This window comes from Chamaea fasciata, unplaced genomic scaffold (genome assembly GCF_029207755.1).
Source record: "Chamaea fasciata isolate MVZ Bird 193981 ecotype frontalis unplaced genomic scaffold, bChaFas1.0.hap1 SCAF_3, whole genome shotgun sequence".
Classification (NCBI taxonomy): domain Eukaryota; kingdom Metazoa; phylum Chordata; class Aves; order Passeriformes; family Sylviidae; genus Chamaea; species Chamaea fasciata.
Genome location: NW_027094088.1, coordinates 59820445 through 59846724, shown reverse-complemented (window position 1 = coordinate 59846724; position 26280 = coordinate 59820445). Strand labels below are relative to the sequence as shown.

The window sequence follows — 26280 nt, the reverse complement described above, 5'->3', positions numbered from 1 at the left end:
ATTTATGATTTTCTACATTTTCCTTCATTTTTAGCTAATTGCTTCAAAGTTTTCTGTTCTGATTTCTTGTTTAGCAATTTGTACAGTCACATACCAGCTTTCTCCAATTGGATTTGTCAGACTTAACAATTACCTTTTCCTTCTTCTCTCTAAACTGCCCTGCAGTCCTAAACATTTCACAGTTTGCTTCTCTGGGAGACTTGATGGTACATGAGAAAAGACACTGTTTAAAACATGTAAAACTTGTTCAGCGTAAGCTGACAGCTTTCCTTTTACAGTTGCTATTGTGTGTCTCTCAGATTAATTCTTTTGACAGACTTTATTTTTCAGTAGTATTTCTGAGAATATATTCAGTATAAAACTATGCGACCCACACATTTACTTGCTTTTTTGCTTGTTTTATGAATATGAGAAGTGAAATAATATTGGCTTTGTGTCATTGTGTTACTCCTGTGATAGAGAACCAAAGGAGGAAAATCCCAGCATGGAATGCAATGGGGAAGATGATTCTAAAGGCATTCGGAAAAGAAAAGCAAAAGTACCTCTCAAAGAAGAGTCCCGGGATAATGGGGACAAGAAGGAGAATCCTGATGAAATTGTTAGTATACATCATAAACCCATTCCTGCAAGTATTTGTGTGGGAGTTTTGCCCTGTATTGCAATGTCAGTAGCTCCATCAGTCCACAAAGAGAAGGGACTTCATCACTCTGTTGGAGCCAGTTGGTTCGTTTGCCAATTTAATTATGCCTCAGCACTAAACTGTAATTATTGATAATGAATTGGTAAAAGCTGTTTTTTGTCTCTTTTCCCATTTTTTTTAAGAACAGAACAAAAAAGAATTTAAAGGAAAAATTATGCTAATGTAGACTTGCCATGTCTTCAACATGGAAAACCAGGAGTACATATTTCCCAACAACCCTGTTACTTTGTCATTCTGCACATGAATAAATAACTATAGACCAATAATTAATTTACAGTGGAAGCTACTACAGTTAAGAAGCGAATACTTTGGATTTTCTTAGTGTAATTTGCCTTTGAAAATCATAGCCAAAAATTTGTTTTGCTTTTGTGTTGCAGTGTAATTTGCTTTCAGGCACCTTTTGGTTTTTTTTTTTTCCTTTTGGATTTACTCTTCATTTTAGAAAAAGCTTACCAGAGTACCTTCCCATAATGTTTGTTTTCTAGTAGTATGTAGTTTTTTCCCAATAGCTGTGACACTGCTGGGGGTAGTGCAGTTTTCAGGGAGAAGAGTAGAGTTCTGCAACCACCGAACAGTCAAAAGGTTGAAGACATTAAAGTTGTCAGGCAGGAGTTTGCAGCTCTCTGTATAGCAGTATCTTAGGCAAAAGTCAGGGGACACCTTCTTTGTCTCCATGTATCTGCCCTCTCAGATGATCTGCTCAGGTGCTCACAGAACTGTTTATACAAATGTAGTGAAAAAAATTAAAAGGATCAGTGCCATTTTGTATTTAATAAAGCACTTGTACATTTGGAAAACAAAAACAAAAACAAAACCCCACTAACAAACCAAAAAAAAAAAAAAAAACAAAAAACCCCCCAAAACCAAAAACAAACCCCCCAAAACAAGAGTAAAGCTGTGAGAGGTTTCCTTTAAATTATTTTGGAAGGAAGAAGTTTTCTTTTAAATTATTTTGGAAGCATGAACATGCCAAAGATACTGTTATTTATCAGTGAGGTCTGCTGAAGGCATCATGATCTGTCCCTGGTCAGGCAAGGGTGGCTGGCTGAATGCGAAGTGGTGAGAGTCCTTCTGCCTGCCATTTCCACTATGTTTGCTGGGATTTGTCACTGATGGCTCACTTTGCTTCTATTAGACATCTGCACATTTGTTTGAGGTAGGAGAGAGCTGGGACAATAGCCATTTAAATGAAGTCACAGTTTAAACTTCAGTATCTCAACTTTTATCGTACTAGACTTCAAAGCTAATGAGGTTACTGTACTCTTCCCCCCCCCCCCCCCCCCCCCTTTCTAATTTAGGAGGACAAACCTGAAGGAAGGATCTTGAGAGTCTCGCAGAGAGCCAGGAGAAAAAGAAAAGGGGAGATAACAGTTTTGAAACAAAGTAAGTTAGTTTATGAAACAAAAATCTCAACCATCAGTTCTTCAGGTAATATCCATATCTTATTGTGAATTGCCAGCATTGTTTTACAGAATTTGTATTCCCTATTGAATTTTTTTCAGTACTGTAAAAAGACAGTGGAAGTGTTATTTACAGCAATTAAATTTTAAGGCAGCATAGGGGAGGATATTGTGAGTGTAAATGCAACTAATGTGCATTTTAGATTTTTTTTCTTTTCATCTCTCTAAATAGTGCCAATATTAGAGGGAAACAACTCCATTGAGTTCCCAGATGTTGAAAGACATGTATCAAGCAGAAGTAAAAGTTTACTTTTGCTTCCTTGGGGATCAATTTTGCATCTTCATTATGTGCTGGAAATAGACACGTTTATGGAACTGTTTAGGAATAATTGCTATAATCAATCCAAAGGGACATATACTGCATCAAGCAACATAATAAAACATATTTTAAATGAGTGCTGCTCTTTCAAGCTATTTGTGTGATAGATAGTTTTAGGAAGAATAGGAGAATCAGCTGCTATTACACCTCAGTGGTACACCAACCACAGACCTCCTACATCTTGCCCTCCAGAGTGCATCTTATGGTACATGCGGAGGCATTAACAGAGGTTGCCAGGCCACTAATCAACACAGAACTCCAATTAGCTCTGATGTACACCAGGTAGATGAACTACTGGTTGAAGATGCAACAACAAAAGTTACGAAAGATCCCCTTTCCAAGACAGAATCACTCCTAAAATGTTTCTACAGTTGCTTCAAAGGCTGAAGAGATAAGAAGCGTGTGAGACACAAGCACAAAGCTGGTGCTCTGTGGAAATCACTGCTGCCCACTGTCAGAATGATTTACAAATTTCTTCAGTTGAGGGTTTTTTTTTAACATTAGTATAAAAATATAAACTGGTGTAAAAGATCAATTTATATTCAGAACCAAGCACAATTAATTTCTTTAATGGAATAGATAAAAAACTGTGTAAATCCTAAATAAAATTAATGTTGTCTAATAGTGTTGAGAGATCACTATCACTCCGAAATTTATTATTTTTTTGTTACATTATCAGCTTTCTTCAGGAGAGTTTGGCATCACAATTGTTATGGTTTATGTTTTAATCATAAAAATGCTAAGCCAGACTGTTACTTAAAGGATTTATTTTTTTCTATGAGTAGCCCACAGTCTGGATCAAGCCAGAATCACAGTGTGGACTGTGATGAATCCTTTTGACAGTGTGTGCTTATGGTCTGAAATGCTAAGCTGCTTGTGCAGAGGAGGCATTTTAGGTGGAGATGAGTAGAGCAGAGTAGAGGTGTATGAAAGTAGATACAAACGTGGCCAGCCTCCAGGCCATCTGTTCTTGAAGTTCCTGGCTATTGCTGGTGCAGGTATTGCATTGTTTTCAAGGCCTGAATACTGTGTGACTGTAGGCATTATTAAGATGGACTGTAAGCAATATTGCAATTACTATGCAAGCATTCATAAAGTGTGAACAAACCTGAAACTGGAGGTTTCTGTCATATGCTAATGACATCCTGAGGAAAAAAAGCAGTGGTGACAGTTCTGAAGGCTTGCAGAAAATACTGTTAAATCACTGCCTTTCTACCTCAAACCATCGAACTACAAAGCGATGGAGTAGGTGAGAAACATTCTGAATACTGTTAAAGAATAGGGTACTTCAGCTGTGACTAAGAAAAAGCTTACTGTGAGCAGTATCCAGTTGAAAATACTTTCCACTAAAAGAAGGACAAGGGGAAAAAAGAAACCTCTTAAAATACTGGGCTGTTTTGTGATTTGAACTCATCTTTTTACACATTTGCAAATTGTGTATCTTAATGCTTCTTAGGAGCAATAAGGAAAAACGCATTGGAGCAAGACTTTGTGACTTGTTCTTGTCACCTGAAGAAGCTTTTTCCTGTTACTAATCAAGGTTTGAACTGCTGGAAATGTTTCTGGACAAACCAGGAACCTTCATGTTTTCATGTTTTCAGCCTATGGAACTTCTCCTTTTTCTGAAATAAGTTCTTTTTTGTGAAATAAGAACAACACCATGAGGGCATTTCATAAAATGTAAATTTAAGAATATTACAAACTTGTTTGTGGATTTTTTTTTCTTGAGATGTTAGCTGGTACAGAATTATTTCACTGTTTTATGCTTCTTTATAGCTGTACCCTCTAAAGGAAGGCAAGCATGGTGTTGGGCATCCTATCTGGAAGAAGAAAGGGCCACTGCAGTACCTACTAAGCTTTTTAAAGAGGTATGACCTTCTGAAATTTAAGTCAGTCAACCACCTAAGATCACGAAATTTCTAGGAAATCAATAAACAAAAATAATTTGAAGATTTTATTCTTTTCTTGTGAAAACCTGCATTATGAAAGTAATGTTGTGTCCGTAAGCAATTATCTCTTTTTTTTTTTCTGAGAATTCTGCTGTTGTAGATGAATGCTGTCAAATCAGACTGCAAAAAGCCGATGTTCTTCCAAAATTTGCAGTTCTAGCCATTCCTTCTAGTCTCTGAAGCTAAAAAATATGATACATACCCACACTTTTTCATGCTGTATCATTTTCTTTAAATATATTTAGAAAGGTGATACAAAGGTCATCTTCTGTCTTGTTGCTTTGATTATATTACCTGTCTTTTCTTCAGCTTCTGCTGACATTATATTTTGTTACTTCATCAGATACTACTTTGTCTTCTGCTCCTTTTGCCTATCATCTGACTGGATGTCACATCATCATGTCCCGCTTGTCCTTTGCCTGCTATGGTACTCTTTGTCATTTCAGTGCTTTCATTAGTGCCACCTCTTTTGCCTGGAAGAGAGCCCTGTATCCAGATCCACTAGATTTCCGTGCTGTTATCTTCCCTTGCAAAACCTGATGAAACGTGTGAACATGTCTCAGCTGCAGTACTCCTGCTCTGTGTTACTTTTTCTTTGATAATTCTGTTCTTACTTGTAGTCTGTTTCTTGCATCCATCTCTTTCTGTATGCTTCATACTTCAGCTATTAAATCTTCTCTAAAGTAGGAATTAGCTTTTCAGATTACACATACATGTGATGCTGATCTTTAATTGGTGGTTTAGTTGTTATTGAGGTAGAAAGTGAAGAACTGGGATTTAGGTGTGTCAAATCCATAGATTTGTAGGTCCAAGAATAACAGTTCCCTGACTATCTTCTGTTGTGTCCCCCCAGGCTATATACTGGTTCAAATATTAGCAAGAAAACAATCAGGATAGAGAGTGTCCTAGTGGGAAGGTAGATTCACAAAGCATTGCTCTGCCTTTCTGAAGGTCCATGGAATGCCATAACACTACAAAGCGTTTGCAGAGCACTGCACATGGTGCTAAAGTCTGGAGATACACCGTGTTTCCTCGACATTGTACCTTTCTCATCCAGTACATCTTAATTTAGTATTGTCTTTCAAAGTCTGTAGCCCCTGGGTAATGCTTGATTTAGTGCACAGTGTTTAAAGCCTGTAGCAGAAAGAGAATTCTTACCCCTCAGAATTGACCAGGTAATGTTTCTCCATTTTACAGATAAACAAGCGAGTCACATAGGTAGGTTAAAAAAAACTGAGACCAAACTTCACCACCAATTATTAATCCTTGATTTCTGTTTGCATTTTGAGATTTACCATTTCAGAAGCAGTACTTTTCACTGGGTTGTTTCATACCCTTAGTTAGGAATGGTCAGGATGATGGAGGGTGCTTGCTATTTCCTGGTACTTGAACCTTAGAGTGATTTCAAAGCTGTATCTCACAAGGTTTCCCTTCCTTCCAAGTAGGTAATACCTCTCTGAGTCTCTCCCTTGGTACCTTTCTCTTCTCTTTGGCTGCAGAGGTACTGTAATTGACTCAGGAGCATGTGTCTCTTAGACAGAAACAGAAAGAAAAGGGAACATTTAAGATACTTTTCCTGTGGTTTTTTCTGTAACAATTTGGGACATAAAAACTGTCTGGCTGTGAATTTGTTAATCTGTGGAAAAATGTCTTCAGTTTTGGTTACTTATTTTTCTGATCTTTCCTCCAATTTAAACTTAATATCTTCCTTCCTCTTTAACAGAGGGATAATCATGCCTGCTAGTTGAAAAGATGGTTGATCCATCCTGCTTAACCTCGTTTTCACTTTCTGTTTTTTGAAAGATGTCCTTCTGGGTTCATTGTAATGTGATGTAAGGATATTCCTGTTCCTGTGACGTGGAAATTCTCCTGCAAGACTACATAGTCTGGACTCAGCATATAAAGGACAACAAATAGGCCATCTGTACATACAAACAATGTTCAATATTTCTGCCTTTCAGTTCATCTTTCATGGCCTGAGATGTGGAACTGAAAAGGCTAAACAGAGTCATTGTTGTGATTATTATTGGAATTATGTCCACCAGAAGGTGTGTCACTGTACCGTCTGAAAACTAAATAATTAAATTGCTAAGATGTTTTACTGACAGTTAGTGAAAAAAGTTGAAGACAAATGATGTAATCTTCTTTCCCTTGACCCTTTTGCTAATTCTTCCTAATTTTCTTACATACTATCGAGTTTCAAGTCATTCTTGTATCTATGCATTTTTCAAACAACCATCCATTTCTTTTTTCCTCTCTACAGTTTTGACAATATGAAACTTAAAGTGATTTATTAGTTCCTTAAGAAACATGAATAATAATCATTGTTCTTTTCCTTACAAAAATATTCTGTCTTTCTCTGGTATACTTTCAGAAATATTGAAATTTTTCTTTCCCATTGCAGTATCAGTCTTTCCCATACAACAAGAATGGATTCAAGGCAGGGATGAAGCTGGAGGGTGTGGATCCTGAGCACCAGTCCATCTACTGTGTTCTCACTGTGGCTGAGGTAAGCAGGCAGCCACAGTGTGGGGTTATAGTAGAGACTGAAATGAAACAGCAGCAGCTGAAAACCCTCACTCTTACCTAACAGGCAGACAAATTATATGTAGGAAGATGGTTTTTAAATTAATAATGCTGTATTATTCCTGCCTGGTAGACGTGTAAAGAATATATCCAGTGTCAATGCAGCAATACATTTATTTAACATGCGCAGCTACAGATAACAGTATTAGACTAGTTGGATGATGTGTGGTTTTATCTGTAATTCTGCAGTTTGTATTCAAAATAAAAAACAAATAGAAAAGAAACATGACAACCTTCTTTAAAACTTTTATAGAAGTTTGATAGTATTTGCAGTTGCTTCATTCACTGATACAAATACCTGAAAGTTTCTTGTGTTGCTGCTGTGCTACTACTTTTTCAGGCTGATGGTGACAGAAATTGCCTCTATTGGCAACCTGTGCAAGCTAACATAAAATATAAACACAGTTTTTCTTTTTGTTGTGGTTCATGGAATAGTTTTTCTGATGAGCAACTTCTTTGATTTCAATAGAGAACCTGCTTTTCAGGCATATTTTGTATATTTTTAAACATATCTTACTTTAACTTTTGCATAGTTTTAATAGCATTATGGATTTCTTTTGTGAACTAAAATGGGGAAACTGGAAGACATGTCAGAGTAAAAATTAAATATAAAATAGGGTTGATGTTGAGATTTTCACTGATGGCTGCAGTTAATTTATGGTATTTGGCACTCAAGGAGATGTGGAGACCTTCCATACAGAGAGAGTATTGTGTCCTGTTTTCCTCCTCTTCTCAGTGGTTGACTTATTACTTCATGGAATAATGAAGTTCTGGGGAATACCTCCACTGACTTCTCATCTTTACTTAAACAGTTTTATATATCTCTCTGGAGAGCTTTTTGAGCATATTTATTGTTCACTGCTCCCTTGCACATCAGTTAATCAGGATAGCTTGAGAACCTCATTATCTACACTTTGTCCCCGGTTGTATCAGATGTATTCATGCTCTTCTGTAGGGCTTATGTTTTACTCTGATGCTGGGTTGAACCATTTTCAGAGTTTCGAACACTGCTGACAATAGCCAGCTTTTAGTTAAATTCTTTTGACCAGAAGAGGAGGCACTCAGACTGAGAATAGCTTTGCCTTTTAATTCTCTCCTTTTTATCAAATGAATTTATTCATCCAATACTGGATTGAGCAGAAGTAAAAAACTGACTGAAAACATACAGTTATTATACATAATATTGAATGGAAGTGGTTATGTGTAGGGCAAAGATCTTAAAACATAGTGTTGTATGTTGTCAATTCTTGCTTTTAGGTTTGTGGCTACAGAATAAGACTACATTTTGATGGATACCCAGATTGTTATGATTTCTGGGTGAATGCTGATTCTTCAGACATTCATCCTGTTGGATGGTGTGAAAAAACAGGTCACAAGCTTCATCCACCTAAAGGTATTGTTTAGTTTAAATCTGTGTGTCTTACACAGTTCTGAGATTGAGAGTACCTGTGTAATGCTGTAATATTTTTTCTTGGCAGAAATGTTTTTGTTCATCTAGTCAGTAGTATTTGAAAATGGCAAATTAAACACTAAGTCTTGTCTAAAATTACAAGTTTGAAAGCATGCCCCTTTTATTCAGTGCCAATTCAGAGAAACAAAGAAAACAAAATGGGCCATAAGAGTCATTCATAAGGCATTAGGAATAAAAAAAGCCAACTGAGCAGCAAACCTAGACCCCAGCTTATTGCAAGAAAAGGGCAGCATACTGGTGACATGTATGCTTAAGCTGAGGTCTCACAGACAGCTGAGGAGCCTTTAGTCGAAGGTCTTGGGACATTTTTGCTACTGCCTAGTGATCGCTATGGATAATGGCTACAACATAGTGTACATATGTTGGTACAGACTAATGAAGACTGTGCTCTTTCCACAAAGATTAAGTCTGAAATAGAGGCAAAAATAGGATTTAACAGATCAATAGGAAGAAAAAAAGGTAAGATTGAAAGCCTGAATGTGTAATTTGTACATGGATATACAGGTATTGAAATGTGTGTAATTTACTTGCATAATCAATTTCTTTTCACATTGTGTAACTTCTTTTGGCAATTGGAGGGCATCTGCACTGAACTGTACCATGAAAAATTGATAAGTGTGGTCCTTTTGGAATATAGAAGGGAGTATGTGGGGATGACAGGAGCAAGTCCTGAAGTCTGGAAAGTCGGAAATAAATGAATGTGCCATTTTGGCATACACAGTGAGGGTAGTATAATGGGATTCAGAAGGGCTGGAAAATGAGGAGTGCAGAGATTCAAGAGGATGTGCTTGCAGAGAATTATGAAACTGTGGATGTAAGGGCTCAGCTGTGGAAAGTGAGAGTAAAGTCACTGGAAGTATAGGGGCAGGGGGCCTGGCAGTGTGTGAGAGGATGGCATTTCTTTGGGTGAGCCTTGAGAAGTGTGAGCTACTCTTCTGAGTGCTCTGCAAGCTCCACTCTGGCTACAGGGCAGGAATGCTCTGTGTTGCCACTTGCCTTGGGGCACAGTTCTGCTTTACTGGCTGTGTAGAAATAGCAATTTCTTGAACAGAAATAAGAATTGCTTAGAAGGTTGGCCTTCTCTGATGTAATAACTTGTATGTAGCAAATGGGTAGTTTCCAGTTACAGCATTCCTGATGTTATTACAGTGTGCTTAGTAAGTTTTGTATCTATGATGAAGATTTGTCGCCTTTTACATCTTTCATGCCTGGTTTAGATAACTTTTGTTAACCATGAATGATTGTCCCTGGAAGAACTTTGTGGGGTTCTTCTTTTCCGAGGAGAAGGATAATATGCCAGTTGTAGGTTGTTGGATTTCTATTTTAATTGGGTTGGACAGATTGGTTATATTTTGCTGTGGTATGACATTTTAACAATGATTTCTACAGTGCCCATTGCAAGTTTTACAGTTGCTAAAGGCAATGAGAGTTATGACATAGGACACAGTGTTTATATAAAATAATATATTTTGAGATATTCAATATACTGAGTTCTTCAGCCCAGAGAAGAACTCTAAGGTTTGCATTAGTGCCCTTTAACTTTCTAGGTAAAAATGCAAATTTATCACCTTCATGGTATAAACCCTAAGCGATTTGGAACCTGGTCGTCTGACTTGGGGGGTGCAGGCAGGGGGTGGGGAGTGAAGGACATGAGACAGGAAGAATATTATTCTAGATGTTTTCTGAAACATATTTCTATCCACGTTTATTAAAATGGAAGGGATGGGTAACTCTTAGTGCTGCTGGACAGGGCAGGTCTTGTGATGGGATGTCTCCCACCCCCACAACAGCAGAGGCAACAGGCAGCTGCTGCTGGGCTTTCAGCAGGCAGAGGAGAGTGAAGAGGCAAAATCAAACTGGGTTTCACAGGAATTATAAAAGACGGCTTTCAGGACACTATTAATTTTGTGTAAAGGAGGCCACTTCTTTATCTCATACAGGCAAAATCTGCAGCAAGAGAATGGATGTACATGTATATATATGCATGTAAAAATTGCATTGACTGATATATATCTGCAGTGAATAAATCAAATTGATCTGTGGTCTTGTTATGAGAGATGAGTTAGGAGCTTAAGATCTCCCTTTCTCAATTGGTGACAGAAAGATCCACATTGCCCAGCAACTGTTTCACAGTCAAACCAATTTTTTTTTTCCATGGGCTTTGTCCTAGTCCCAGTAACTGATCCCTTCACTCGTGCAGTAGGTGGGAGTTTTTTATTGTCTGCTGTGAGCTTCGACTTAAGTTTGAGTACTGTCTGGAATTACAAAGTGAAAATGAAAAGCCAAAATACTGTATTGCTTTAAAAATAGTTTCAAATGATCCACAGCTGTAATGTATCAAGACAAGAGGCAAATAGAGTATAAGGGAAGTATTTTTGTTTGGACTTCTAGGTTAATTTATGTTGACTACTATTTAAAATGAAAAGTGAGGAAGCTCTATGCAGAGAAGGCGAAGGTAAAGGGTTTTAAACTTGCAGTCCCTGGGATAATATGAGAATCTCAGGTTAAACAAAGCAATTGTGTCTGGCATATTTGAGTAATACTTCAAGTAGTTAAGAGGTGACACATTTCAATAAAGGCAGTCACTCACTGAAATTTGTTGTGGTTTTGGTCTTGCTTTGCTGAGTTGTAACATATTGACTAAAAGGTGTTTCTACAACTGTTACATAACAGAAAAATGAAGGAGGAAATCTATTTGCTTCCAACTCCTAGCATTGTTTTTTAGATTAGAACTACAAATGGTTTTTTTGTAATTATTTTATGTAGTTCAATATATTATGAATTAGTTGTATTTTTTCTGTCCACTAAGAAACTAAGCATTAACAGAAATACAGTTTTCTTTTCAAGTGTTGTATGCACAGAATAAAAAATGTATAAAGTCCATGCAGGGGACAGTTTACACTGTGAATTGAGAAGGGGTCCTAGGGCATTGATTGTGTAAGCAAGTTTTGATATAACCTAGAGGGGTTGTTTTAAAGCTAGTAGTGATGATGCTGTATTAGTGATGGCCTGACGATGTAACACGGTGGAGTCTGGAGGAGTAGAGATTTTATTTTTTTTTCTTGGACTAACTGGCACGGTGTGAAGAGCTTTGGGATCTGTAGGTCTTTTTCTGATTCTGAAGGAGAAGCAACAAACTGAAAAGCAGCTGGAGAACACTTGTTGGCTCTGTGTGTGTGTCAGTGAGACCAACAAAGGGAAGTTAGGTGGTACCTGTGAGGCAGACAGGTGGTGGTAAGGTGAGGTTTTTTTAGGGAGAGGCAAAGAGGTGACTTGTAGCCTGTGCTGCCTGGAGATGTTTGTTCAAAGGGAAGAAGACAGAAGTACAAAATTGGTCTCTTACTGATACATGCACCTTGTGTCTCATACCTATAATATCTTGACCTTCTTTTACAACTCTCATTTAGGATATAAGGAAGAAGAATTCAGCTGGCCCTCCTACTTAAAGGCATGCAAGGCTCAAGCTGCTCCTAAGTCACTGTTTGAAAACCAGAATGCAGTAAGTACCCACTTGTTACTCATGGTGTAGTTGTGAGTATGTTCATGTGTGTGGTAGAGATTTATAACACATTCCAGTGATGGCAGACTTGAGTCCTGAATTTTAAAACAAAAGTGTTTACAGAAAAATGAATTACATTCTGATGTTCTCCACTGCAGCTTACCTCTGCAGTTCCAATTCATTACTTTTCTACTTAACTGTTTAAACTTCCAATGCATTCTTAAATTAAAGATTTATTATTTGTACTGTGTGTTCCACCATACATAATCTTGTGGAACAAGAATGGTCTTTCAGAGAGAGTATCTGAGACAGCTAAAAGTAACACATTTAATTTTAGCAGCATGTTTACAGCTTATTTTCTTTCATAAACTGCAAGTCTCAGTGTTTCAGCATCTCTCATGTCAGCTAATTAGGCTGCTGCCACAGTGTGGGGACAGTTAATTGGGAAACTTGGAAATGACATGAGTGTATTGATTGTGGACGTCGGGGAGGTTTCTGGATTTATAGTATTTATCTTCAGTTAAATGTCTTCCTCTATTTAGACAGTGATTCCATCGGGATTTCGAGTGGGGATGAAGCTGGAAGCCGTAGACAAGAAGAACCCGACTTTCATTTGTGTTGCCACGGTAACAGACATGGTGGACAATCGTTTTCTGGTTCATTTTGACAACTGGGATGAGAGTTATGACTACTGGTATGATGTTTTTGTTTTGTATCCTAGTGAGATGTATCAGAAGTGTTAGCTTTAAGTGCTGTTTTCTGTGATACTTTCCAGACTGGTGATACAGTTACCATATGAACTTTTGCTAGATTTTTAAGTATGGCCACCAAAGCAGGTCTCAGTGACAGACTGGAGGAATTAATTTTCCCATGTCAAGTTGCTCATAAAAAATGCTGATGTTGTGCAAAATGAGTGTTCATGTGTGTTACTGCATCTGGAGTTGTGGATTGATTTCAATTACATATTATCTCTGAGGCTGATCTCTTCAGTGGAGAATATACACCATGATAATGAGACGAAGTGTACTTGGAATTAGTTTTACTTATAATTGTAAATTGAAGGAAAAGCTGCACATACTCATAAGGTTCTTGATCCACTTATGTTGAAACCAAACTGTAGTCATGTCCTATAAAGCATCAGGATCGTGACAAAACCTGGTTTTAGTCCTCTCTGCTCTACATTCCAGTGGAAACTGAGATCCTGCTATCCTGACCTGTGTCAGAGATGACCTTTCTGCATGTTGTATGGTGGAGAGGCTGTGCGCATCTATATAGGAAAGTCAGTGGATGGAGCAGGATGTACTAGGAGCATAAAGATAGCGAAGGAGATTTAGGCTGTTACAGGGCAATTTTGTATTTGCATTTGGCACTTCATTTGATAGATCATTTGGAGCAATGTAGTTTACCTTACAGTCTTTGGGAGAGTAAGTTACTGCAGAACAGGCAGAGCATTGTTATGGTTCCCATTTATGGCCGGGGTTCAGCAGTGGCAACTTAATTGTATAGCTGAGCCTATAAAAAATAAATGAAGAAAATTTTCTTCATCTGTATTTGGTGACTGCATCAATGAGAATGTCACAAAACTATAAAAGTAACTTCAAAACTTTGTGAGTCCATCTCTTGAAATAATAACTTTTGTGGCCAACGTGGCAAATAAACTGAAGTAGGACTGAATTGTTGAAGCAGTAGTGAACAGTAAAGTGAAGTCAAGAAATGAAGATCAAGATAACAGACCGTAGAAGTCAAAGACCAGAAAGATTAGCAATTATTTCCATGAAGAAGTAACACAAACCATACATTTTCTTTACAAAGCATCAGGAAACTGGGGACTGGAAAAACAAACTCTGGATATCTTGGTATTTGAATGTTCACTTATAATAGCTTTGACATTAATTAATAACTAAAATGGCAGTTAGGCAAAGCTTCTAGGGAAAACACAGTACAATATAACCTGTAGTTTGTTCAGGGGCATCTTTCTAAAATATTGCACTCTATATACCAGACATATACTGATTTTCAGACTTGTTAATACTCCAATGTCAACAGAAGCTTCATCCACTGATCTTTTCAGAGGAGGGAGAAGCAGTTTTCAAATGCATAACCAAGCTTTACATTTATGGTATCAGTTATAGTTATAATATCCTGAAGTGGATTTTCTGAATTTTATATGTAGAATACATGACATAAAACCCTTCTAAAGGATAACGAAATTTTGTAGTGGAAAGTTTATAGGTTTTCATATAGGCTTTGAGAAATCATTGGAGCTGTGTTTACACTGAAGTCAAGCTTAAGGTTTATTCTTGGGGTTAAATTGTGAAGTACCTTTCTGGAAGCAGCAAGAAGATGTTCGTGGAAGTGCTGTACATGGAAATTAAATTCTGAGTGGTGTGGCCTATCTGTCATCATTGCATTGAGAGAAGTGAATAGAGAAAGAAGGAGAGAAAATGGGAGAAAAAAGTGGCGAATGGCAATAGCAGTGGAGTGTCCGACCGAAAGAAAGCCTGAAAATGTAACCTGAATGCATCCCACTTACATTTTTAATTTTAGATATCAGGTTTGTAAGGGTCTTAAAATATCTTAGGTGCATAAATTTCATGTCTACCAACTGCTGTCTCTAACTTAAAACTAAAAGGTTTTTTGAGATAACCCAGAACTGAACCTCACAGTTTCCCTGTGCCTGCATGTAAGTTTCAATCTCCGAATTATAATGAAGGTGAAATGGCTTACTTTGCACATGTTGGTTATTTTCAAACAAGTATCGTTTTTCTCTGTATATTTTTGTGTTTTATTTGGAGTAGGCTGAACTTTCTCATTGAGGTTAAAATAACCTTTCCTATTTTTGGATACCTGGGAGAGAGTTGACTTATAGTACTGACTTCAGGCAACAGAAATCCATTACCATCGCCTAAGGGTTTTTAGGCTCCAGGCTTTCAGCCTGAAGATACTCCTCCTTACTTTCTTTCTGAGCATCAGAAAATACGTTTTTGGTTGAAAGTAAGTGCCGGCTAGAATTAGTCATTACAGCAGCTCTTTAATGCACGGTCATGCTACTTTCAGTGTAATATAAATCCTATTAAATTTTCCTTTGATAGTGACTTTTAGATGGAACAAAAGTGAACAAAATTGTCAAATTCAAGATTTTACTTAATGAAGGAGAATTTTGACCTATACAACATAAGCCTTCAGGCCCTTTCCATCTGTTCCATCTCTTTTGATGAAACATAATACTGCTTTGAAAGCTGAAGGCATTCTCGTTCAGTGGAACTTCTCAATTTTCTTACCATTGTCTGAACCTGGAAATAGCATTGGGAATCTTTGGGTATGTCAGAACTATGAATTAACTATAGGTCAATCCTGTATTCCTCCATTCCCTTACATCAGTTTTGCTTAAACACACAGATTGATGTTGGCTCATCTTCCTAATTTTTTGTCACCAAATGGAAACACAGCCAGAGCTCATAAAAGAATTGAAGCTGTGCCAGCTTGTTGCTGTTTGCCCACAGGAAAAGTGTTGCAATGGCTGTGCTGGACGTACTGCGTCCCAGACATGCTGCATCAGAGGGCTCTGGGTGCCCTCACTCATCCTTGGCTTGGTCTGAACTTCCCCTGCAAAGGAGGTTGTACAGGCAGCTTTTGGGATCAGCTTACCAGGAGTGTGTTAAAATACTATGGCCCACTGCTCTGTTCCTGTCTATCTTGCACAGAAAAACGATTTCTGAAGCCTCGTGTGAAAATAAAGTAGCTTTTGATTTTTTGAACCATTTTTTGGTGTGTATGACCTTTGGAACAGACTGGAGTTTGTTGTGAGACTTAAGTGAGAGGCCAGCCCTGTTCTCCATCAGTTTTTACTACTTCCCTAGCAGCCAGGTTCTTAAGAGTTGCACTCTGCTTGTTTCATTTTTGAGATAAATAAATTTGCTCCACTCTCTCTTTGAAAGTAACTGTCTTTTTGAAGGGGTTGTATCACATCAAAAAGAAGATAAAACAATCTTAAAGAACCATGAGTCAGAGTGCAAGCTTTTAACTATTTAAATGGATAATGAACCATTATTTAACCCTAAATTTCATGTGAATCACCATGCAGCTTTCTTATCAGATTTTAAATAGAAAATATGGTAATGTTTTAGAGTAATGCTATACCACTTCTGGATGCATGCCATAACCTCCTGGATTACATTTTGAGAAGCCCTGACCTAAAATTATACCAGCCATATACTTGTCAGTGATGAAGTATTCTCAATTATGCACTAGATGGGGCTGCAGGATAGTTTTAATGTTTTTCTTTCTTTTTCTTTTTGCTCTGTTGGATGACTGACATGTCACAATCAAGAACTCGTATAAGTAGCATTCTTGAGGGCTCATTAATATTTTTGGGTGTATGGGGCATGTGTGTATGAGCAGTTTTTGATAGACAACATTTTTGTTACAAACTGTATCTATACTTATTAAAGTGAATATCAAAAGGTTTATTTCCCAAAAGGGAAAACCAGAAATAATTTCAAAACAGAAAATTAGTGTAACACATACACTTATTGTAAAGACAATACTGATTATTTAATTTAAAAATCCATCCAGAACTTTAGGTGGAGACCAGTTTAAGAAAATATTCTCCTGATATAATTGAGTTTTCAGCAGCAATTGGTTCATTATCATGCATCTCTCTTGATCTAGTTAGGATGAGCTGTGTGTGTGAAACAGATTTTTGGGAAAAATTAGCAGGACAGGTGAAAGTGATTAGTAGAAGAATATTAAGTCATCTTCCATATGTGAGTCTCCCACTGAGATGTGCCCTCCTGCCGTGAGTTAAGGACTGTTGAACCTTACACGTGTTCCTTTCACACAAAGTGGTGCACACACCAGGGAATCATGTTGTCAGCTGCCCTCCGTTTTCCTTACTGCAGAGCTATTTCCTGACCATTTACATCATGTAGGTCTTCCCTGCTTTGATGGTTTTTTTCTGTAGTTAAGATATCCATAACTCAGCAAGCTGTCACTTGTTCTGTCCCTCTGTGTGGCTCTCTTACAGGTTCAGCTGATGCACTCTTTCGGCTCCACTTCAGCTTTCTGGATTAGCTTCAGTTTGCAGTATGGATATTAGATTTCTTTTTCTGTCTGCATGTTCTCACACAACAGAAAGAATGGTTCACAAGTGACAAGAATTGTGTGGACGTTGCAATCTTGTTTTATTAGTCGAGCATGCATTTGTCACATCTCTACTGCTCGGCAGAAGGTGGTGTTGGTGCTCTGCTGTGGTCCAGGGGTAGGTAGGTTTGGAGCCAAAATCCCTCAGCTCCTTGCTAGTATTGGTAACCTTTTTTGGCCTAGCAAGCATCCTCACAATTCATGGATCATCGTGTTTTATGAAGCGTGTGAGCTGGGTGATCTGCCTTCTGTTTTGGAACAAAGGAAATAAAAAGCTGTGGGATGTGGCAAATTGATTGTGAAAGGTCAGCATAGCCTTTAACGTTCCAGTTGACAACTCTTGGGCTTAGTCTGATAGACTCTTGTTGTTCTTCCAAACTGGATGTATGTCCATTAAATAACACACGTTAAAGCATAATAGTTTTACTTTAAATTGTGTGTGACTTTTACTGATCTCTACTTTCTATTGTTAAATGAACTGTTAGAAGCTAAAAGGCTGTGTGAAATCAGTAGGGGAAGATGGACTGTGTGCTCTGATTTTGCTGGAACAGGGATCTTTCTTTTACCTGAGCCCACCGTGGTTACAGAAGCTGCTTGTAGGCTTATCTGTAATGACTGGGTTTTTGTTTTAAAGCAAATCAAAGTTTGTAGATGTTTCATAGTGCTATTTTGCAATGCTGTTGAATCACATGTTGCTTTGTGCTCTGTACTCACTGTAATGTCAGAGCATCTTCCAGGAATCCATTTTCATTGCAACATTCCCTGGTCATTTGCTTCTTCTTGAATGTTCATGGCGAGAAGTGTGTGCAGTGGCATTCACTTTTCAGGGTTTTATTAAAATGTATGTTCAGACTATGCTTGAGAAATCAAACCAAATGAAATGAATTTAGGTTTGTCCTGAAAAGTATTTTTACACATCTGCTTGATTATTTTAAGTATAATACTGATAATGCCATAGTGATCCTGAGCCTGGGACTTGTTCTCAAATTTACCTTGGGAGATTTCTGAAAATAATTTGTGAACTTCAGAACATTTTAGGAAGTAAGAGGATATGTCTTTTCAGTATATACTTTGCAGAAGTATACCTCATACATGTAAAACTCCCAGTGTAAGAGGAATCAAAGAGAGGAGTGCTGCCCCACGTTCTTGTTGGCTTCTCTTCAGAGTTACTGTAAAGAGAAAAGAAGAGGCCAGAGGAAGCATGAAGGACTCACTGTTTTTTTCTTACTTTTGGGGGGCAAAACATTTCTAGGAGTCAGGTGCTGAGTTTCAACAGTACTAAATTATCACAAAAGGTCTCTTGCTTCCTTTGCTTCCTTTCATTGATGGCAACTTCAGCAATTTGGAGAGTGTGGTGTATAGTATCACCTGGTGTGTTACTATAAGTGCTAAATACACACAATATAGCTTCATATCTTGTAGAAGGACAAAATGTTGGTGTTTGTGAACTGAGTTATATCCTTGGCTGTTGTCAGAGCCATTACAGAGTCTATCTAAGGTAGGTTTTATCTGCTGGGAATTATCTGATTGGCATCATTACAAAGAAATGCTGGCAGAACTGTCTCATATATATAGCCTCAAGATAATGGTATTATGTTGGCCAGTATTTTTCATCGTTAGTACTTCACTCTGTTTAAGTAAGAAGGCTTGGAGGAGTGCTTGTTGTGAGACAGTGTTCTGAGGCACCCAATCTGTGTTTCTGTTGTTGAAGTTTATCCATTCTGAGTTTCAGACATCATGTAAAATACTTCTCAGATTAAAAAAAAAAAAGAGAGAAAAAGGAAAAAAACGTTCTTCCATGTATTTCAAGTATCATATGCTCCTTCATTTTTCTTTTATGCAGTGAAGGTTCAAAACTGAAATGTGGTATTATAGCCCAGGGTCCAGTCTACAATCTTTTCTATGCTGTGTTTCCTTTTGCAATCCCTAAAGTTTGTTTGTGTTCCAGATCTGCACACCTGGCACGTTTTGAATCTTAAGTCTATGGAGTGCCTGCATAATTTACCTTTAGTTTCTTCTTCTCTCATGCATGGTTCATTGCACCCTTTTAGGTATTGCACATTATCAGTGTGTGATATTTTAGAAGTATATAAATTAATATTGCTAATTAAGGAGACAATTAATTTGAACTTGCAGCATGCTAATACTTTATGGGGAGATACAGATAACGATTATTTTATAACACTCAGAGAGAGCAGCCCCACACTTTGGTATTTTGCATTAGTAACTTGTGTAGAGGGAAAGTGGAGGGAATACCTATTATTCTCCAGACTAATGATGGTGACATTGATATCAGAGAGGGATTAAATAGAAACTGGATCACGAATGGTTTGGTATTTTGCTCAGTTTTTCAGATTATTAGATGAAGTTTGTGTCTTCATGCATGGTTGTTTTCTGCTTGTCTTCTTTCCTCATTAAATATTTGAGAAGTGTTTGGAAAACACAGGAGGGAGACACGGTGTTTGAATCTAGACTATTGCTTGGCTGCTTAAGGTTGGTTTCTTGATCTCTCCCTGGGGAACTGGGAATGAAGGCCTTAGCTTCTTCAGCTTATTCAGGCTTCACTTTTTTGGCCTCGCTGGGTCCTTGGAGTGAGTGGTACACTGAGCTCATGCCCACTGGGGAGATGGAAATGCTGGTGCGATATGCATATGTGATATGGAATGCTGTCTCCAAAAGAGAGAGAAAGGGGTGGAGCTGGAAATATTTAATGTCAGCTACTGAAACACCTTTAGGGATAGGAAATAGTGGAGGTGAGAGGTAGTGTACTGTAATACTGAATTTATCTAATTAAAGAAAAAATTAGGTGGGGCAGGTTCCTACAGGAAGCGAGGTCCTTAAGGGCAGATCTACATGGATATTACATGGTTATAATATATGAGTTTTCAGCTAAATAGAGACAAACTGTGTTTGCAAAGTGTGGTGCAATGCCACGCAGAATGATGCTGGTCTTTTGTGTCAGCAGCATGCTTTGTAGTCATCCTGGCTACGTAAGTACAATGTACTTCATTAAAAAGGCACTTTGGCCAATTCAGAGCCCATTAGTAAGTATCAGTGTACACACAGGGATGATGCATGTTTCACAGTAGAGCCTGATAGCTTTTTATTTTTCCTGTAGATCAGTCTTATTTTTGCCTTTACTAATAATATTGCATACTAATATAATTATTATAGCATATACATTGTATTTTATATATACAGTGTTTTATTGTGCAAAATATGTTATGTTACGAAATAATATCCTAATATGTATATATAAGGATATAGAGTGCTATATATAATAATTTAATATTACAGAAGGCTTAAACAACTTTTTCCTTGTCTGCTTTTAGATCAGTTTTTAACAGTGTGTGTCTCTTTTGTTTGTTTTTGTAAGAGGGCTTGATAGCCAGCACTCACTGCTGTTTTCTCTGTGCACAATGTAACTGATCCAGGAAGCACAGTGAGAGCATCTCTCACTGCTGCAGACAGATGCCAGCACATGTAGCTCACCCTGCCTCTGTTAGTCTTCTGTGGCTCCTGTGGCATGCCACAGGCAGCAGCAGTAGTGCAAAATAAGATGCACTTGACAGCAAATATAGGAAGTTGTTAGCCCTTTGAGTAAGAGTTTGATCTGTTTTTTAAGAGCAGCTTGCAGTCTTGGATCACTAATTCTTTCCTGTAGTTTGGGGCCTAAAATGCTTGTTTTGTTGTTTTTTGGAGGGTTTTGAGGTTTTTTGGGGTTCTTTTTGCTCGGGTTTTTGGGGTTTTTTTCAGAGCTTTTCTCAGACTTATTTTTCTTATGTGCTGCTGAGTTAGAGTAACATGTTTATAGCTCCATTTAAGCCATTCAGAATCCAGTTTTGAATTTTTGGTTGCTATTGGCAGTGTGTTGCAGTTTCATGTGATTTTCTCCTCTCCCTGAGTGCTACCTGGACAACTAATCAAAATCTTTAAGCTTTTGGTTTCAAAGGTTGGTCTTGGCATTGCAAGAATCCATCTGTCTTTGATGGGATTATGGTGTTCTTGCAACTAGCCAACATGATTCTACCAAGAGTCTCTGCTTGTGAATTTTTCAGATCAGCATCATAGCTTCTCTAAACCACTAATTTAAAGGACTTGATTTTCTTGATGTTCCAGCGAAATTGTAAATAAAGCCTTATGATCTTATAGGTGGTAACAAGTCTATGTTAGATGTGTTCGTGTCTTCAGGTTACATTTGCAGTTTAAGTTGAAGGTGTTGTGGGTTGTTTGGAATTTAAGTCCCTCTTGTAGGTCTTGGTTTGTAAGCATAATAGGATGTCTGAAGAGCTGCATTTTGAGGCCTTTTTTTTTTCCTCCCCTTCCTCCAGGTGTGAGGCAGCTAGCCCACATATTCATCCTGTTGGATGGTGTAAAGAACATAAAAGAACTCTCATCACCCCACCAGGTTTGTATCTTGATACATGTCTGAAAGATTTAAGATGGCTGTAGTCAGCTAGCATCGTTAAAATTTACAATAAGCTTTCTGTTACCTTTCCTGAATCTTTTTCTTTCTGTAATCAGGAATCAGTATTTGCAGGGTTATAAATTTTTTTTACAGGATTAATATATTGAAAATAGAAGTATAATAGATGTTAGGTATTAAGTATGCAAATATATGCTGATTAAGTAAAGAGACATCTACTCACAAAAAATATCCCTTGAAATCTGAACAAGTTTGCATTTTTGGCTGAATGGCTGACAAGTACTCACATTCTGAAAATGCTGATAAAGCAAATTCCAGGTGTGTGAGATCCTTGCATAAGAGAAACATCTCCATGTGAACTGAGGATGCAATGTAATGGATTGATGAGAAAATTGCCTTACATGATCAAGGAATCGAACTTGTAAGGGGGTCTTTGAAAAGAAGGAAAATGCCATGAGAGAAATGATAGAGAAGGAAGGAAGTGTATTCATTGGTGTGAAACTTGGGATGTTTTTCAGGATTGTTGTGTTTGGCTGGATGACCTAAATGCCCTGTTGGGGAAACTGGCATCTGGGGTCTGAGAACATGGAAAGTTTTAATTGGTTAAAACCGACTTCAACAAAAATTCTAATAGCCAGCAGTCTTGAAAAGTTGTAAGCAGTCTGTCTGTTAGGAGATCCATTGCAGCCTATTATTCAGTGAATCCCTTGTAAAACAAATTAGAATTGGCTTTGTTCTCTTCTAGCTTATGAATGCTAATGTTTAAACTTCAAGTTAAACTTCTGGTGCAGAGAAAAGGTGGAGGACAGGCACTGCCTTTTCCTTAACAGCCGACCTGTCTTGGTGTTTCTTCCCTAGAGTGTTAATAAACATGACATTTTCTGAGAAAGACAACATCTTCTTTGATGATGTCTGTAGATTATTCATAAATGTCCAGGGTATTTTGATAGAAATTTAGTTAAAAATTCCTCACTAAAAGAGTAACAAGTAGTCAGGTGTGCCCAACTATGGTACAAAGCGATCACTGATTAGATTGTTTACCAGTGAATGACTGTTTACTACTTCAGTTAATTTCCTCATTTAAGGGGAAAGATTTTTCCAGTCCACAGTATTTATATTGAAGAGGGAATCACAGAATATTCTCATATCCAATGCAATTGTGTACAATAACTACTCAGTAGTGTGTATGAGAGGATTGTTGACTCTTTTAACCTGTATGGTGAATTAATCAGAGACAATTTAGAAGAGCCTTTCTTGCAATTATTTCATAAGTCTAATGTATAAATCAAAACAGTATTATAAAAGTGCTAGACACTCTGTAAATTAGACATTAACTTCATTTTTTTGCAGTGCTGTGTTTAATTTTGCTCACATTTCTTCTGTGCCAGATTATCCACATGCGAAACATTTTTCTTGGGAGAAGTATTTGGAAGAAACCAGTTCATTACCTGCACCTGCAAGGGCTTTTAAAGTGGTGGGAAAATGCTTTAATTTCTTTCATGCTTTTGAGTTCATGTAATTAATTTGTTTAATAAAATAATACATATGTGGTATTCCTATGTTTCCAAATGTATCCAGTTAATTAGTTGCATAATAGGTGGTTTATTTTTATGCAAGTTTGCAGTTCACTGTTAGAAATCAGATTATTATAAATACCTATTAAAGTATTATTTTAATTATTATAAATAGGATTAAATGCTACAAATATATTACTAATGAGTGTAATTTGCTCTGGAAAATTACTGCCTACTTATTACAAATAATGAGATAGCTACTGAGTCATGATAACATATTTTGAAGATTTCTATTTCTGTACATTTTATATGGAGCAATAGATGCAGTGTAAAAATGAATGTAAGAGGTTAGTCTGCTTGTCCATCTAGTCCATTGTCTTGGGCTTGTTTTCAATGCCCTTTAGCAGACTTTTTCTTCTGCAAGCTTGCAACTAGGGCACGTGGGCAGCATCCACAGGTGGCTCCCCAGCTTAACCATGGTGTTTGTGGGCAACATCCTTTTCTTTTATCTTTGCACTTGCTAGTTTCTTTCAGTGATCCATTTTTTTGAGCTCTTAAGGTTTCAGTGATGGTCACTACTGCAAAAAGAATCACACAATGGCTTGCACTGGAAGGGACTTTAAATATAATGTGATTCCAACTCCCCTGCCATGGACAGAGACACCTTTCTCTAAACCAGGTTGCTCAGAGCTCCATCCAGCCTGGCCTTGAACACTTCAAGGGGTTGGACATACACTGTTCTAGGCAACCTGTTGAAGTACCCCATCATCCTCACAGTAAAGTATTATTTCCTAATATCTAATCTAAACCTCCTCTCTTTTTGTTTGAAACCATTTCCCCTTGTCCTGTCACTACATGCCCTTGTAAAAAGGCCCCTCTCCATCTTTCTTGTAGGCTCCCTTCAGGCACTGGAAGGCTGCAATTAGATCACTCCTAAGCCATCCTTTTCCAGGCTGAACAAACCAAATTCTCTCAGGTTTTCCTCATAGGAGAGGTGCTCCATCCCTCTGATCATCTTGGATTGCTATTGGGAGCCAGCAGTGGGTGGCCAGTAGCTCCCAGTCCTTGTCTCACAGCACACTGAAGCATGTTTGCCTCAGCTTTTCATATTAGGGGCAATAATTCTCAGCTTTGCTAAGAGCTGTGTTAACAAAAGGCAAAATGTGGTGTTTATAGCAGTTCCTGGGGTCAGTAGTTTACCAGAGGTTATTCATGACTTGCAGTTTATCACCCCAAGGTGTGTCTGTCTTAGTAATCACTCTCAATCTTACATTCTCAGCACAAATACCCTGAGCAAGGATTAGGAAATCATTTGGTTATATCTGAGATGGTAACAGTGTTTTGTGTTGTATTATGGGAGAAAATGGAGTTCTTAACCTGCAACTGAAGGAAAAACACTAATACTCTGGGAAATCCTAGAGGGACAGATGTATTATTTTCCGAAAAAATTAGAATGAGCATCATAACTTGTGTTGTGAATCTGTTCCTTTAAAATGGAAATAATTTTGCTATAGTTTTCATAACTGCAGATGACAAACACAAAATCTGATACTCCTACCAAAGACGCTAATTTTGTCAAAATAGCATTACAAACCCAGGCATTTGGTCCTGTTTGTTACTGTTATGCTGTGGATTAGTTAAGTTTTCAGTAGGAGACTGAAAAAGGGTTTGATTCATGAGACAAAAACACATACCAGAAAGCACAAATATGTTTCCTTTAGACAATTTCTTAGACATTTCAGGCAGCAAGCTGGTGTATAATGCTTTATTAAATACTGCAATAAAACTGTTAGCCAAAATCTCTAGGAAAACTTTTCTAGAGAATTTAGGGGAAAAGAATTAAAAATTATTCAAGCTAAAGATACCCATTTACAGTCTTGGATGGCTTGAATCCAGTCCACTCTAGGAGAACCTGGAATCACAAAGTAGTTACTTTGTTTCACTATATTGATCACACTAGTTTGAATTATGTTTTTATGCTTGAATTTCTAGTAGAGGGAGGGCAGATTTGAAAGAATAAATGCAGAAAGTTTTTGATGGATTATATATATTTTAGAGCTGTATCAGGTTTTGTTGTTTCATATGGTATTGTTCTTCTTTTCTAGAAACCTTCTCATGGCTTTCAGAAAAACATGAAACTTGAAGTGGTTGACAAGAGAAATCCAGTATTTATCAGAGTAGCAACCATTGTAGATACCGATGACTATAGAATAAAAGTAAGTTCCTGTGCCTTATTGTACTATCCTGCTTAAGTAAATCATGAGGACTTTGTAAAACCAAAATCTTGTAGTTGTAAAATTAACCATGGAAAGAAATGAGTGGTAGTGCTCTGTCCTGCTAAGCTTTTGCTCTTGCTTTTCACTAATTCAAATATGCATAATTCCTTTGGAATGGGTGGTTTTATTGTCCTCTTAGATACTTGTGCTGAGGTGGGTAATTACAGAGCAGAGTAATATATTGGAAAATTGCTTTGGGAATAGTTGATAGGAAACAATTGTCTATTCTTCAAGAAATGCCATTATTTAATATCAAATGTCAAAGGGCTGCTTTGATATTTGTATTAGGGATCATAAAATATTTGATCTAGGTTAATTGAATCTGTCTCTAGAATTTTCCAAGGAAAAGAGAGAGATATATGTGAGACATGAAAGGGCCCCAGTCTTTTGTCCTTTGTCAGTGATTTCTGCACTTCTGAGGTTTCTGTTAATTATGGACTTTGGATTGGATTAAGCTAAGTTAACATATTTTTAATATATTTGAATTGATATTTTTTTCATTGTATGAAACCAGTTTTCACTGTGAAGGCCTTAAGTGTTAGAAGGGCTAACATATACCAGATATCCAATTAGAAATGAAGGATGTGTGTGTTTGTACAGATTTACTAGGCATCCTTGTTATTTCAAGTAGGAGATGCAGCTGACATTTCATTTTGAATCATCTGAATTAACTGCTGGTAGGAAGTCATCAGGACTAGTATCTTCACATCTACACATTTTCTACTTCAAGTTGGACCTGGAAAATAAAAAAAATAAAAAAAATAAAAAAAAAAAAAAAGGAAACAAAAGAAACACGACATCCCAAAATAAAGAAAAAACTCACTCTCCAGTCTAAAGTATTGAATGACACGATTTGTAACTTCTAGGGCAGTAATTTGACTCTGTGGCATATGTTGAAAGAGCTCTGTTTGTGTGTGTCCGTGTGTACGTGCATCCAC

The 26280-nt window shown here is 37.4% G+C and overlaps 1 protein-coding gene across 9 annotated transcripts in view; it reads left to right on the top strand.

Moving 5' to 3' along the window:
• The window catches only part of L3MBTL3 (L3MBTL histone methyl-lysine binding protein 3), a 78973-nt gene that overhangs the window by 25992 nt on the left and 26701 nt on the right, over positions 1–26280 (top strand). For 8 of the 9 annotated variants that reach the window (XM_066179201.1, XM_066179199.1, XM_066179195.1 and 5 more), the window contains 10 exons: positions 460–598; positions 1999–2083; positions 4256–4347; positions 6833–6937; positions 8272–8407; positions 11893–11984; positions 12527–12678; positions 21458–21534; positions 22941–23026; positions 25172–25282. In XM_066179201.1, the coding sequence (XP_066035298.1) occupies positions 460–598; positions 1999–2083; positions 4256–4347; positions 6833–6937; positions 8272–8407; positions 11893–11984; positions 12527–12678; positions 21458–21534; positions 22941–23026; positions 25172–25282 (1075 nt within the window). The remainder of the gene's footprint in view (positions 1–459; positions 599–1998; positions 2084–4255; positions 4348–6832; positions 6938–8271; positions 8408–11892; positions 11985–12526; positions 12679–21457; positions 21535–22940; positions 23027–25171; positions 25283–26280) is intronic. The other variant, XM_066179196.1, reaches the window with a different exon arrangement.